This window comes from Aspergillus aculeatus (genome assembly GCF_001890905.1).
Source record: "Aspergillus aculeatus ATCC 16872 unplaced genomic scaffold ASPACscaffold_8, whole genome shotgun sequence".
NCBI lineage: Eukaryota > Fungi > Ascomycota > Eurotiomycetes > Eurotiales > Aspergillaceae > Aspergillus > Aspergillus aculeatus.
In genome coordinates, this window is record NW_017962983.1 from 210538 (window position 1) to 223985 (window position 13448).

At 53.3% G+C, this 13448-nt stretch overlaps 4 protein-coding genes across 4 annotated transcripts; 2 read left to right on the forward strand and 2 right to left on the reverse strand.

Annotated features, from left to right (window-relative positions):
* Positions 1-1929: 1929 nt before the first annotated feature.
* ASPACDRAFT_1888314 (GMC family oxidoreductase) lies at positions 1930-4005 on the forward strand (the record flags this gene model as incomplete). The annotated part of the gene is made up of 3 exons (XM_020198480.1): positions 1930-2272; positions 2344-3558; positions 3628-4005. The coding sequence occupies 3 exons, from the start codon at positions 1930-1932 to the stop codon at positions 3843-3845; spliced, it is 1776 nt and encodes a 591-aa protein (XP_020055969.1). The 3' UTR covers positions 3846-4005.
* A 1393-nt stretch (positions 4006-5398) lies between these two features.
* Positions 5399-6368, forward strand: ASPACDRAFT_43254 (uncharacterized protein; the record flags this gene model as incomplete). The annotated part of the gene is made up of 2 exons (XM_020201221.1): positions 5399-6182; positions 6232-6368. 2 exons carry the CDS (start codon positions 5399-5401, stop codon positions 6366-6368), a joined length of 921 nt encoding a protein of 306 aa, XP_020055970.1.
* Positions 6369-6918: 550 nt separating this feature from the next.
* Positions 6919-9904, reverse strand: ASPACDRAFT_60471 (uncharacterized protein; the record flags this gene model as incomplete). The annotated part of the gene is made up of 5 exons (XM_020203560.1): positions 6919-7027; positions 7081-8048; positions 8358-8979; positions 9045-9555; positions 9619-9904. The coding sequence occupies 5 exons, from the start codon at positions 9902-9904 to the stop codon at positions 6919-6921; spliced, it is 2496 nt and encodes an 831-aa protein (XP_020055971.1).
* Positions 9905-10517: 613 nt separating this feature from the next.
* ASPACDRAFT_1856215 (uncharacterized protein) lies at positions 10518-11918 on the reverse strand (the record flags this gene model as incomplete). Its single annotated transcript, XM_020197474.1, has 1 exon — positions 10518-11918. Exon 1 carries the CDS (start codon positions 11421-11423, stop codon positions 10518-10520), a length of 906 nt encoding a protein of 301 aa, XP_020055972.1. The 5' UTR covers positions 11424-11918.
* Between the last annotated feature and the right edge of the window lie 1530 nt (positions 11919-13448).

Genomic DNA, 13448 nt, shown 5'->3' on the forward strand with positions numbered 1-13448 from the left:
TCCGTCCATTCTCGGGTGAATTGCCGTGCGGGGAAGTGATCGGGCAAGTCAGCATGTGGAGATCGCCGACTTCTTGATGGTATTGATCTATGGCAGGATCTGGTCTCTGGGTATGTGCAATTCAATGTGTAAGTGAATCCTGAAGTCTCCGAGGCCAGCGGAGAGCTCCCGTAGGGTTTCGAGATTCCTGCATCAACATTGGCTTGCTTGCCCATTCGCCTGCACAAACCATCCTGATGATCACTGCAGTCTGTCGATGATGCTCACGAATGGAAGACTGTCAAGGAGATGTCAACCCGTCGGTTCGGGGGTGTCACAGAAGCAGTGACACGGTGAGAAGCAGAACCCAACGGTCACGTGATAGCAGAGAAGTCCCATTCGTGTCGACGTGCGAAGCCACAAGCAGAAAACCAGACAGACTTTTTCGTCTGCCAATAGTTGAAGACACACTTGTCAATAGCGACGGGAAGCAGCAGACCTCGGATTGATGTCACACTCAGCTTGGGCCGCGGCTGTGGCTGACAGCGTCTCCCTCATGGCCTCGTACAACGTGAGGTCATCCAGTGTTTATTCAATCTCCCACCCCGCATTGTTTCTCTGGATGGCACCGTCCCCGCGACTGTATTTGTTATTGGTCAACGTGGCTTGACAAGCACACTTGTCCGACCGTGGGACATATCCATTTAATTAATCAGGTGCCAACCCGGTTAAAAACAATCCAGCAAATGCACTGCGACTCTTGGTTTGCGGGAGGCCCAGGTCTGGCTGTTTATCAAACGGTGAGAGTGAGCTCCAGAAAGATAGTCAGCATTAGCCCTGTATATGACAATCAAAATTGGAATCAAGCGATGAGGGTTACTCTCGGCCGGCACCTCCACATGACCGGGAGAAGAATGTCTACCTAGCTCTTCCACGATACTGCATGACACCCTCCATTCCCCTCCAATCTGGTCACACCACTGCCTAAATCATCATTTTTCACAATGATAAATGATCCAATCGATGATATTCAACAGACCGGGAGCATACCGGGAACATTCATCGCCCCAAATAAGGTTGGGATTCTACAATGGTGCCTAGTTGGCATCATCCGGGTGCAATCAGCTTTGACATGCTCGGGTCAATGCTTTAGACGGTCGTCATCCCTTCCCATGTGAGAAGTACCACTTCGGATGTTTTCGCATGCATGCTTTGCTTGTTCGATGATGGGATCTTCCACAGGAGATTAGGCTATAGGATGCAGTGCAGAACCTCACCAATGGTATTTTCCCCGAAGATGACCTGACCACCACCACAAATCGGCGCGAGATGAGAAATAGTGAGACAAGGTCAATCTATCATCAACTCAATTTACTCCGAAGGGATGCACTAGATTGGAGGCAAGTTGACTAGTACCTTATCATCCTTCCTGAAGATTATCCAGCCCGGTAACGACTCCACCCTTAGTGTCTTGGTCCCTGGCTTAGGCAATCTATCTGACGCCAGAAGAGGGAAATGGGTCCGATGACAAACTCTTAGTCAGGAGAATGAGGTTTCAGGCAGCTAGGCTAGGCTCGAATCAGCAAACAACCGGGGACTGGACCCTGATCGACTCGAATCTATCCGTGCCGGGCCGGAACACAACCAGTCAATTCGCTCCTCGGCATGCCGAGTCCGGTGGAGTCCGATTGATAACCTTCAAGGTTGCCTTCACCGGATACCCGTTTTTTGTTTCAAAGTCAATGGCGTGCTGGGCTCCACTTGACGGTCTTCCCGCGGAATCATCCCGTCGCTGACCGATCGTGTCTGTATATCTGTTTGGTTCAGATATGAAGAGAGGAGGAAGGCGGGACGGAAACCACCCGCTTGTCTCAAGGGCAGAGGTATATAACCCTGGTAGATGCAACTGAACATGTACAAGAGTCACCAGGTTCAGACATCTGTTTCGTCATGTTCCGACCGTTTGTTCTCCTGAGTGCCCTGACGGCCGCGTTGGCCTCGCCCATCGCACACGCCTCCCAGGCCGAATACGACTACATCGTCATTGGCGGCGGCACCAGCGGATTGGTCATTGCCAATCGCCTGTCGGAAAACGCCAACGTATCTGTCCTCGTGATTGAGGCGGGTGATTCCGTGCTTCACAATGCCAATGTCACGGCCGTGGATGGCTATGGGCTGGCGTTTGGCACGGGCATCGACTGGCAGTACCAGACGGTCAACCAGACCTATGGCGGCAAATCTCAGATGGTCATGCGTGCTGGTAAAGCCTTGTCCGGAACCAGCGCCATCAACGGTGTGCTACCTCCCATTATCATCTCTGTCTCTCAAACATGCTTACTGACTCATGTTTTTGTTTCTGCTCAGGGATGGCCTACACCCGTGCCGAAGACGTGCAGATCGACGCCTGGCAGCAAATCGGCAACAGGGGCTGGACCTGGGACAGCCTGTTCCCCTACTACCTGCAGAGCGAGAATCTGACCATCCCCACCCGCAGTCAGCGCCTGGACGGGGCGACCTTCAACACCTCCTACAACGGCGAGCAGGGTCCTTTGACGGTGGGTTGGGGCGAGATTCCGACCAATAACCTGACTGCCACGATCAACGCAACCTTCCAGGGCCTGGGAGTTCCCTGGTCTGAGGACGTGAACGGCGGCAAGATGCGCGGAATCAATATCTACCCGGCCACCATCAACGTGGCTGCCAACGTGCGCGAGGACGCCGCCCGCGCCTACTACTGGCCCGTCGCCGCGCGACCCAACCTGCACCTGCTGCTGAACACCTTCGCCAACCGTCTGATCTGGCAGGATGAAGCTCCCAAGGGCGAGGCCGTCACCGCCGCCGGCGTGGAACTCACCACCGCCAACGGCACCACCACCGTCGTTACCGCGCGCCAGGAGGTCATCATCTCCGCAGGCTCCCTGAAATCCCCAGCCATTCTCGAGCTTTCCGGCATCGGCAACGCCACCCTCCTGCACAAGCACAACATCAGCGTGCAGGTGGATCTCCCCGCCGTCGGCGAGAACCTGCAGGACCAGACCAATACACACGCTGAAGCCGCCACGCACGCCACCCTGGCCGGCACCAAGTACGTCGTCTACCCGGACATCTACGACGTGTACGGCAACGAGACCGCCGCCGTGGCCGCCTCCCTGCGCAAGAAGCTGGACGACTACGCCCACGCCGCCGCGGCGGTCAGCCACGGCGTCATCACGCCCGCGCACCTCAAGGAGCTGTTCGAGGTCCAGTACGACCTCATCTTCACCCAGCGGGTCCCCATCGCCGAGATCCTGTACTACCCCGGCGGCAGCGCGAGCATCTCCTCGGAATCCTGGACGCTCTTGCCCTTCGCCCGCGGCAATGTGCACATCGCCTCGGCGGACCCCGCCGCCATGCCCGCGATCAACCCCAATTTCTATATGTTTGACTGGGACTTGGACAGCCAGATTGCTGTGTCACGGTATATCCGGGAGACCTTCCACGCGCAGCCGCTGCAAGGGTTGGTGGAGGGGGTGACGGTGCCGCCATTGGAGGATGATGCGTCGGACGAGGAGTGGAAGGCGTGGTTGCTGGATGGGAACTGTGAGTCTGCTGGTTTTGTTTTCTTTTTTTTCTTATGTCAAAGAAGATGGCTAATGGTTGCTTGGATAGATCGCTCGAACTTCCACCCCGTCGGCACCGCCGCCATGATGCCCCGCGAGAAGGGCGGCGTCGTGGACCCCAGCCTGAAGGTGTACGGCACCCGCAACGTGCGCGTCGTCGACGCCTCGGTGCTCCCCTTCCAGGTCTGCGGTCATTTGACTAGCACCTTGTATGCGGTCGCGGAGCGGGCGGCTGAGCTGATCAAGCAGGAGTCTGCTTTGTTTTAGACTTCCGATTGCTTGATTGTATGTTAGAGAATGGCATAGACGTGGTTCAATAGGGCATGTGTTTTGGTCACGTTACGGGTCTTTAGTTAGTGTGGTTCGACTAGCTGTAGCATAGGCAAACCATGCCATAACCCCCTGTCGACATCGTACTCAAAGCCCCAAAACACACTACGTTTGTTTATCTATTTATCTGTTCACCTATATCTTGATTTAATTCCATTTTCTTCCTTGCCTTTCATATTGTCCCGCAGTATACAATAGTACTTCCTGCCTTGTCACCCTTGGATCGACCCTGCCTTATAGGCAAAGTACGATATACGAGGGCCTGACCTGCGGGTTCCTCCCTTGGCCAAGTCGTTGCTACGCGCCTTTAGCGGGCCCAGCAGGGCCCGTACGTGCACCTGCCTAAGCATCTTCTTAAGCATCTTTTCAAGCACCTTCCCTAAATTCTATTTAGATATATGTGTAGTGATTCAGATCTACGGCCTAAATCTGCAGCTGGGGGGCCTTGCATCATCCCCAGACCCCCCTTGCAAGCCGGCAAAGCGCGGTTGAACCGACTTAAACTGATATAGAACCAGTTCAATAAACTTAAATTACCAATCAGAGAACGAATGCGTGTATACTACTATGTAACTCCTTCTTTACCTGGCCAATGATAGGATATAAAAAAGTCGTTGATACAGCCAATCAGCGGTCAGAACTCTTGCTCAGGCCCTTATAGAGTACCAACTTCCACCCATGTTTAATCCTGGGATCACTCTTGGAGAAATTAGTGTTGGAACTGGAGAGGGTTCCCGCTCGAAGGTGGTCAGAGATTATGTGACTATACGCTGACCTCTTGGAGCTCTTTTTGTTATTTAACATTCAAGATGGATCTTTAAGCCTCTGTTTACATTAGAACATTAGGATTTTTAGGGGCCGAAGATCCTTATATTAGGATTCTACATTAGAGAATATCTTTGATTATTCTTCTACCTTAGGATTGTTGGGGTTTATATCACTTCTAAAATAGCTATACAAAGAGTAAAGAAGCTTAGAAAAAGAATCAAGTTATTCTAACTCTCAATAGAGTCACATGTTTCAGCTTTTCTGACCCCCTCGGAGCTAATAGCCCGAAGTGGAGAATCCAAAGCTTTTGGACTTAGTTGTAGGGGACTAAGGCGAATAACTACCTCCTTGTTTCTAAGCATAGCTAATTCAAAATATAAAGTTCATTACAGCACACCACGAACTACTCTGCATGCATTTTGTGAGAAGGGGAGAGAGAGGGGAGAGAGAGGGAGGAAGCTACAGTATAGTACTGTACCAGTAACCATACAGGACTCCTGTCGATTTCGGTCACTTGTTTTCACGTGATCCATCTCCCTTCCGAGGATGGATAAGTGGATATCCAGTTTCCCGCTTCTCATTCAATCTCCCTACAAGTGACTTACTCGTCTTGGGACAATCCTCGCTCATTTGTCGAACGTTCTCAAACGTGGTATGCATCTACTTACTCTGTTTCGCAATGAATCTTACATGTTCCCGCTCCAATTACATACCACAGTACAATGTCAGGAATCAGACTGATAAGCGAGTCCACATATGTCTTTCTCAACCTCACGGACCACACACTGGATGATGTTGACGAATCCCTGAGGCTGGACAAGCAATTGAAGCTCGATCCTCATTCTGCGCGCTACGGGCTTGGTGCTCTTGAGAAGCTCCCACTCGAGATCCTCCACCTCACGCTCCTTGCGCTGGACGTACAGTCAATGACGGATTTCCGTCGCGTCAACAAAAGAGCAAGGATCGTCGCGGGCTCAATTCCGCAATATCGCCGAATCCTCGCGCACGCGCCCGCCGCCCTACGCGGCAGCCTCAACCTCGAAACCGCCCGGAACTTCTCCTGCCAGGCTTTGTACGAGACACTCTCCACCGCCGAGTGTAACGGGTGCGGCGATTTCGGCGGATACCTCTACTTGATCACCTGCCGCCGGGTGTGTTTCCTGTGCCTTACCGAGAAGACCGACTACCTCCCCCTGTCCCGGAAGGATGTGTTTCGCAAATTCGGGCTGGACCCGACTCATCTAGCGCGTCTGCCTCGCATGAAGAGCTTCCCGGGCCATTACTCGCCTCGAGGGATCAAATGTCGACGCCGTGAGACCTTGTTCGATCATTGCTCCGCACGAGAAGCCGGGATCGCCGTCCATGGGACAGCTGAGGCGATGGAAAGATTCGCGGCAGAGATGGTCTCCAAGCAACTCGAGGCCTACAATTCGCGACTACCTCTGCGCCAAACGAGTCAGATACCCGGGCGGCTCCCCAGATCTGAAGACGCCTTCGATGGACATTGTTCGAATCCCAAACGTTTCATGGGGATCATACGTGCGCCATTCTTCAGCCGCCATACGCCATCCCCTGAATGGGGGTTTCACTGTTTGGCTTGCAAAGCCCATCATTATCGTCGGCCGCTTCACTGGCGTCGGAAGTATACTATCGAGAGTTACCGAGACCATATCAGAGAAAGTGGGGAAGTGATAGGGGGAAAGCACGTTCGGCAAATTAGACCAGGAGTAATCGTTGCATCGGTAGGTGGACTAATATTTGGGGCATTCGTTAAAAGATCCTCCGGCAAAGGTTATTGTAGTAAAATCCAGCTTACCGATTGTTCTTTGTAAGGGTTTACATTAAGAATTTTCGGGTGTAGAGGGACGGGTTCGACAGGTCGGGACACGCTTCATATATCGCCGGCTCTGCGGGGTAAGCACGCTTCGGGATCCGTCGGTTGAGGCGGCGGGGCTCTTCTATGAACTCCGTATGGTGGTGCTGGCATTCTAGTGACTTTGCGCGCTTAAAGACAGGAATGGAAGAAAAGGAAAAAGGAATACGGAGAAGAAAGAGATACCGACTTCATCAAATATCGAGCTGAGAACTTTCTATCTCAAGGCGTAGGATGAGCCTAGGCAGCATCATCTGCAAGAGGGGTACAGTTGAACGAGCGAAATACAACAAATTCAAGATTCTTGACGTATTGCAACGCGATGCAATGTGCCACTCGAGCACTGAGCACCGTGAATCAAAGACATGGTCAAATCCTAGGCAGATCCGGATCGACCTTCCGCAGCACCTCCAACATCTCCCTCCACACCTTCTTCCTTGTCCTGACACCCTCCTTACTAGTCACAATCTCTCCCGGACTGCAGAAAGAGCATGTTGGCATAAGATCAACACCAATTCGGGGCATACGTACTCAGCAACAACCTGATTCTCCAACCACTCCCCATGGGAGTCCACTCCGCGCGCCGCGGCATCAATAAGTGCTTTGCCCCCTTCTTGCGTCGTCCGCCCCGTCAACCACTGCATCACCCGCAGCGCAAGTGGCGCCTTCTCCCTCGTCAAAAGCTCCGACTTACAGAACCCCGGCGTCACCGCATTGACGACCACCCACGGCGTGCGCGCTGCATCCTCCTTCCTCGGCACCATCCCCGCCAACTCCAGCATAAGATACACATCTAGCAACTTACTCACCGCATACCGCTCCGCAGGGCCGTTTGCCGCCGCTGATCTCGCCCACTGCGTCTGATCATTCAACGCAGCCAGAGTATTCTCTTCCTGCCGCTCCGCAAACCCCGCCGACATATGCACGTCACTCGCCACGATCACCAAATGCGGGAGCATCGTTTCATCTTGTTTCGCCTGCGCAAGCAGCACGTTCAAGACCCGTAAACTCAACAACGCCGTCGCCAGCCCGTTCACCTGGATCGTCCGTTCCCACCCGTCCTCCGTCACATGCCACTCGCCCGATGCCAATCCCGCGTTCATGATCGCGACGTCGATCCTCCCTTGCTCATCGCGGACGTAGTGTCTCACTCGGGCAACGAAGGCCTTGACACTGGCAAAGGAGGCTAGATCTAGGGCCCAGAGGTCGATTTGGCAGGAGTGGGCGCCGGTCGTGCTGAGGAGGTCGGCTTTGGCGGCTTCGCCTTTGGTCAGGTCGCGGACACCCAAAATTACCTTAGCGGCGTGGAGAGTCAGCGCGTGACGGGCGGCTTCGAGGCCAACGCCGGTGTTGGCGCCGGTTATGAGGAGGGTTTGGTTGGCGAAGGAGGTTGGTGCGGGGAGAGTGAGCGGGTGGAAGGGTTGGGCGAGGAGTTTCAGCATTCTTCGTTCTGGGTGGACCTTCTTTCTTATTGGATAGGAATGGTTGGAACTGAGCAACTGTCAGTGAGTGTCTTGAAGCCATGAGCAGCTGAATTTATACTGTTGTGAAGTCGACATCTATATCGTGGATTAGCGGAGATTCGGAGATAAGCTCGCCAGGTGCCAGCCTTATCGGCGCTTGCCGAATTGGGACAGTGATTCAATTGCCTATTTGGGAAATGACGCCGCCCGCTGCAATGGCTCACCACATCACCCTCCACGAATATGAGCAGATGTATCAATCATCAGGCGTTGCAACCCAGGGTCACAGGATATTTCCAGCCAGAGGACCCTCTTCATGGCGCTTTTGACCTCGGCAAAACATACGAAGTCCCTTCCTTGCAGTAAATGACGAAGCATAGTCTCATACCAGCTTCGGACTCGTGTCCCTTCACTGGCGATTCCGCCCAGCACCACCATCCACAACAGCAGATCCACTTCGGCGTCACTGCACACGGGCTCATACTCCATAGCTTGGCTGATCTCCACCTGGAGCAGCTCGGCTAATCGGGCAAAGGGTGCAACGGCCATGGGAAGCGGCAAGATGACCGCAAGACTATAGACTTGGGCAGCCAAGCGGAAGGGCTCGTACAGAAACGACACCGGCGTGACGCATTTCTCCTTAGACGGAAGACTCAGAAGTCGGTGTTGGATCCAATTGCGCTGCTCGACCAGGCTAAGCATCTGGGGATGCGACTGGCATACTCGTCCATGGATTAGAGATTGAATTCGGTCTGTATAGATCACCATGTCATGCAGAATCTCAAGGAATCCGCGTGGAAAACCTTTTAGCTGGTCCAGCAGACGGTTCTGCGAGAGCTCGAGAGCAGTGGATTGGAAGGAGGGCGTGGGGCTTTCTCGCTGCGTGGTGTGCAGCTGCTCGCTCAACATAGATCTATACTCCAATTGAGGCTTGGTGAGGTTCTTGGTTGCGACGATTACCTCTGTACTGCAGATCGGATTCAACAGGTTATCACAGGAGTTCGCCCTCAATCTCGGCAAGTAAACACATACGAAGAGATCACAGCGGCCACCCCCTCCAGTTTAATATTCTCTAGACCACCCCGCTGGCGAATCATGGCCAGCAACCCCCGACGATGACAGTTATCCTGCGTCAGAACAGCATACACATCGAGACTTTGCATGCTCTCGAACACCGGACTGAACGGTGACGACACATTACCAGCGGCGTTAATGGTCTCAGCATCATCGGAGGTATATAGCAACGAATTGATCGCGAGAATGACCTCATCAGTCCACTGATCCACCGGTCGCTGCATGGCCGCATTGAGACGCTGCACTGTCTCCAGCTGACTTAGCTGAATCTCGTAAGCTGCCTTCTGATCAACTTGCTGCGCGCCGGACAACAACCTTTTCGACTGCAGATGAGTCGCCGCTCCGTGAATGAACGCGCTGAACAGAACCGGGCTGTTCAATCCGGCAGTGAACCACGCCCTGATTGTGGGTGAAGTCTGCTCTGGTACTGCACTGGCCATGAAGATGGTAGGCCATAGATATTGCAGTGCTGTTTGTGTTGTAATGTGCTCAGCAAGGTGGTGTTACCTGCAGCGGCTGGGCTCAAACTCACAGTACTCGAACATTCGACTCACGGTCGCAGCGTCTAGCTGCGATGGGTAGGTCTGGAACGGGTCGAGGAGTCCCAGACCTACGGCCTCGGAGATGCTATGCATCTCCGCTAGAGTCTGTTGAGGTCGATCATCCTTCGGAGTATAAGAGGGTCGTTTGGTCGCGTTGGAATTGGCATGCGATCGCCAGTTGTGCCGGCTGGCGTGGGAGCGGATCACCGCCCGCGTCGGCTTCTGTCGGAGTTGTTGGGCCGACGTGAGATTCACAAACTCGAAGGCCGTATCCATTTTGTTTACTGTCTTGGTGACATCGAGCAAAGAGTTGTTGCACTAGGCAAGAGATGAGGAATGATGAAGATCCAATCTGACATGTAGACAGTAAACGTGCCCAGTGCCGTGGTCAAAGCGTCGTTCCTCATTCGGAAAACCGTCACGTCATGTGACCGGAACACTTGACTGAACACCAGGCCAACTAAACCTATAAAGGTGCAGGTTTCTTGCTAAACATTCGGAAATCCATTCAATATAGTATTCAGCTCCATCCAAGCGCTGCGACGTGGTTCATATACGTCTGCTGAAGTGTCTCTCTGCTGGATGGTACCCGGGCTTGGGGATGTATATTTCACGCGGTCCCCGAGGGTCGCCGTCAGAGGTGCCTCATTTCGCAACTCTACCTTCTGTTTCTTACAAAGTGCTTGAGCACAGACCAAGCTGGTGCAATTTATCATGAAATATAAATATAAAACAAGGTAACAATATGGCTATTGCATTGGCTCGCTAGAAACTCGTACGAGAAGAACTCGCTGAAAAACAAACTTGTAAAAGAAGCAACCCAGCAAAAACGCCAACAAACGTATGACTCATGCTAAATTTCACACCGCACTTATACTTTTCGACTGTATCACACATAATTCCCAGCGCGATGCTGCGCCTCCGGCGGCGTCGCGGGGGCAGCCGCCGGAGTCGGGCTCTGGCGCAAGACTTCGCTCGTCGCGATAGAAGAGGGACGCGTCAATGGGGTGCTCAAGCCGAGCTCACTGCGAGAGGGTGCCGTCGCGAACATCACCGAGGCTCGGTCGAATTTCGTCTCACTCTGCGGTCGGCCGCCCTCGGTCAAGGATACCATCGAGTAGTCCGCGGCCTTGGCGGCTGCCCTGGCTTCGATGCGTCTTCTCTTGCGCTTATCCCGGGTGCACATGAAGGCGGCAACGCCGACGAAAAGCAGGATCAGAATGGTGAAAGTGACGATCGCGGCAATCTCACCACGACGGTTGTAGGCAGCCTTAGCGGCGCTGGCGGAACTAGTGGCCGAGGCGGTTGAGGTGGTGGTTGAGGCTGTCGACGTGGTCTTGGTCGTGGTGGTTGACGCAGTGGTAGTGGATTGTGAGGTGGCGGAGGTGGTCGTAGTTGATGAGGTGGTACTGCTCGCTGTAGAGGTGGTGGAGGAGACTGTGGAGGTGGTAGAGCTTGTCGTGGCTTCTGTCGTGCTGGAAGAAGTGGTAGAGGTGGTGGAGGCGGTTGATTCTGTCGTGCTTGTTGACGTTGCAGTCGTCGAGGTGGTAGACTCGGAGGTGGTAGAAGATGTCTCCTCAGTCGTTGAGGCTCGCTTTTGAATGAGCCAGTCCCCATGGAAGCGTTTTGCATGCGCCTTGAGGTTATTGACATCGGCCGTCAGGGTGGCTATGGGTACGGTGACCGTGACGGTTGAAGTGGGACTCCATGTTGAGGGTAGATCAGCAGCGGGACCGGGATGAGCAGCAGTGAGAGAGGACAATGTCCCGAGTGCGATCAGATAGCGTAGTTGCATATTGTCTGGTAAGTACCTAGTTGAGCGAACTTGGCTGGTCGAGAAGAAGATTGGTTGTTGAGCAGTGGGAGCCAGATTTCTAGGCGGGCGAGACCTGCATTATCTATAGCACCGAGCATACTGGCTCCGACCCGAGCCATGACGAATCCCAGCCAAAGAACCAAGTGATGATGAATTCTCTGCGTGTTAGGGTGTTCTTGTCGTCGTACGTGGTAGAACTAGGGCTGAGGCTGCCCAGTTATTTTGGTGGTCGCAACGGATGCTGGTTGGCTCGGGAGGGTCGAGTGGAGCAGTGAACGCTCAACCGGCCACGCGGCTTGCGCTCCACCGTTGCTCGTTCTCATTTTCTGGTCCTATGGCGCACCCAAATACCACGATTTGAGATTGACTATGCCTGTTGATAGCAATATAGCTAAATGTATCCGAGTCGCCGTCGAGTTTCAACGGTATTCGATGGCTGAAAAGCACACACAGCATCAACCCTTGTCTCCGGATATAGATCATTCCGCGGCGCGATAAGGAAAAAACTTTAGCCCGCGGTGCAGAAAATCTTGTTCGGAGTGGATGCATGCTACCAAGTCGAACGGCCGATCGTCCGGTTCTATCTAACACAACAAGCCTCGTAGGCTATGCTCCAGCCCCAGCCCCTCTCGCTATTTTGACAGGCTATTTTCATCGCAAGATGAATTTCTCGAAGAAGCCTGCGCCACACCCGCTCGTTGCTCGCTGACTCAGCGGAATCTGAGCAAACTCAGATCAGCGCAGGAGTTTCTCATCTGGAAGACCGATGGGGCTAAGCCAATATCAGACCCATTTCCATGCAATGATCTGAAGAGCGGTCGTCAACTCGACGAATAACAGCGGCTGTAACCCTCAAAGTCCATCCCATCGCGACGAAAGGCCTAGGGGCTCGCTGTTCTGTGGTCCAACAAAGCTAAAATGGCAGACCGCGAATGAGTCTTGACGGGGTCATGATTAATCCACAACGCCGCGCAAGACTCCCCCAAATTCGGCATGGAGCCCAAATAAAATACCCGCTTTATCATGGTCCACGTCAACCCCACTGAGCTTGTAGACTTTCAAGCCTCAAACCCAGTCTCAAATAGGCTACATGGCCCTTGATAGCGTTTCATAGGTGTGGAAGCCATGGGTACGTAGTCGAAATCTCGGTGATAACTCGATCTAGCCGCTTCCGATCCGCGGTCGAGTCCGAGTCTAGCTGGCCGCTTCGCACACAGCGGTTCGACGTGAAGATACGAGCAACAGGTTGGCGATCATAATATCGACTTTATAGATGACGGGAAGAATGCTAGAGTGCACGATCTGCAGAATGAAGGATGGGAATGGAAAACGATCGGGGAAGCTGTAGTGACGAGAGACGTTGTCAGTCAAAGGCACTAAATTCGCAGCTCGCAGGGTTGAATGACTGGTTATTCCATTCGCTGCTTCTATTGGAAGCGATGTCATACACTCACCTATCGAAAGTGCCGACTCAATAATTCTCTGGACTGGTCCAGGCCTTGGCGTCGAAGATTGAACAGATGGATGGTGGAAAATACCTAGAAGGTAGAAGGTAAAAAGTGGGTGGTTGCAGGAGGGCAGGCGGAGATAAGAGACAGCCAGACGGAGATAAACATAGCAAACAAAGCTCGGGAGAGCTGCTCCCGTGACCCCTCGGATATCCTGCCCCTCACTCCTTCCTTTCCTCCTCCCCTTCCTCTTTCCCTCTTCCTGATTTCAAATTGAACATCCCATTCTACTCTGTCTCTCATCGAAAGGGATTGCAAGTGAGAAGTTTCCATCTCGTGAACTTCTCCAATTCGAGGGGAAATTGAGTGCAAACGTCCATCTCCCTCGACGAGGAGATAGCTGAGCTATTACCCCTCTTCCGAGTATTGGTCTACAGCTCGTATACTGACGATCATCTTGCAATCCAAGCAGCGACTAATATACCACCCCCTTTTGAGGAACCAACCTGCTCGTGAAGAAAGCAACGCCCCGCAACAAGCCATTTTCTCCGTGGCT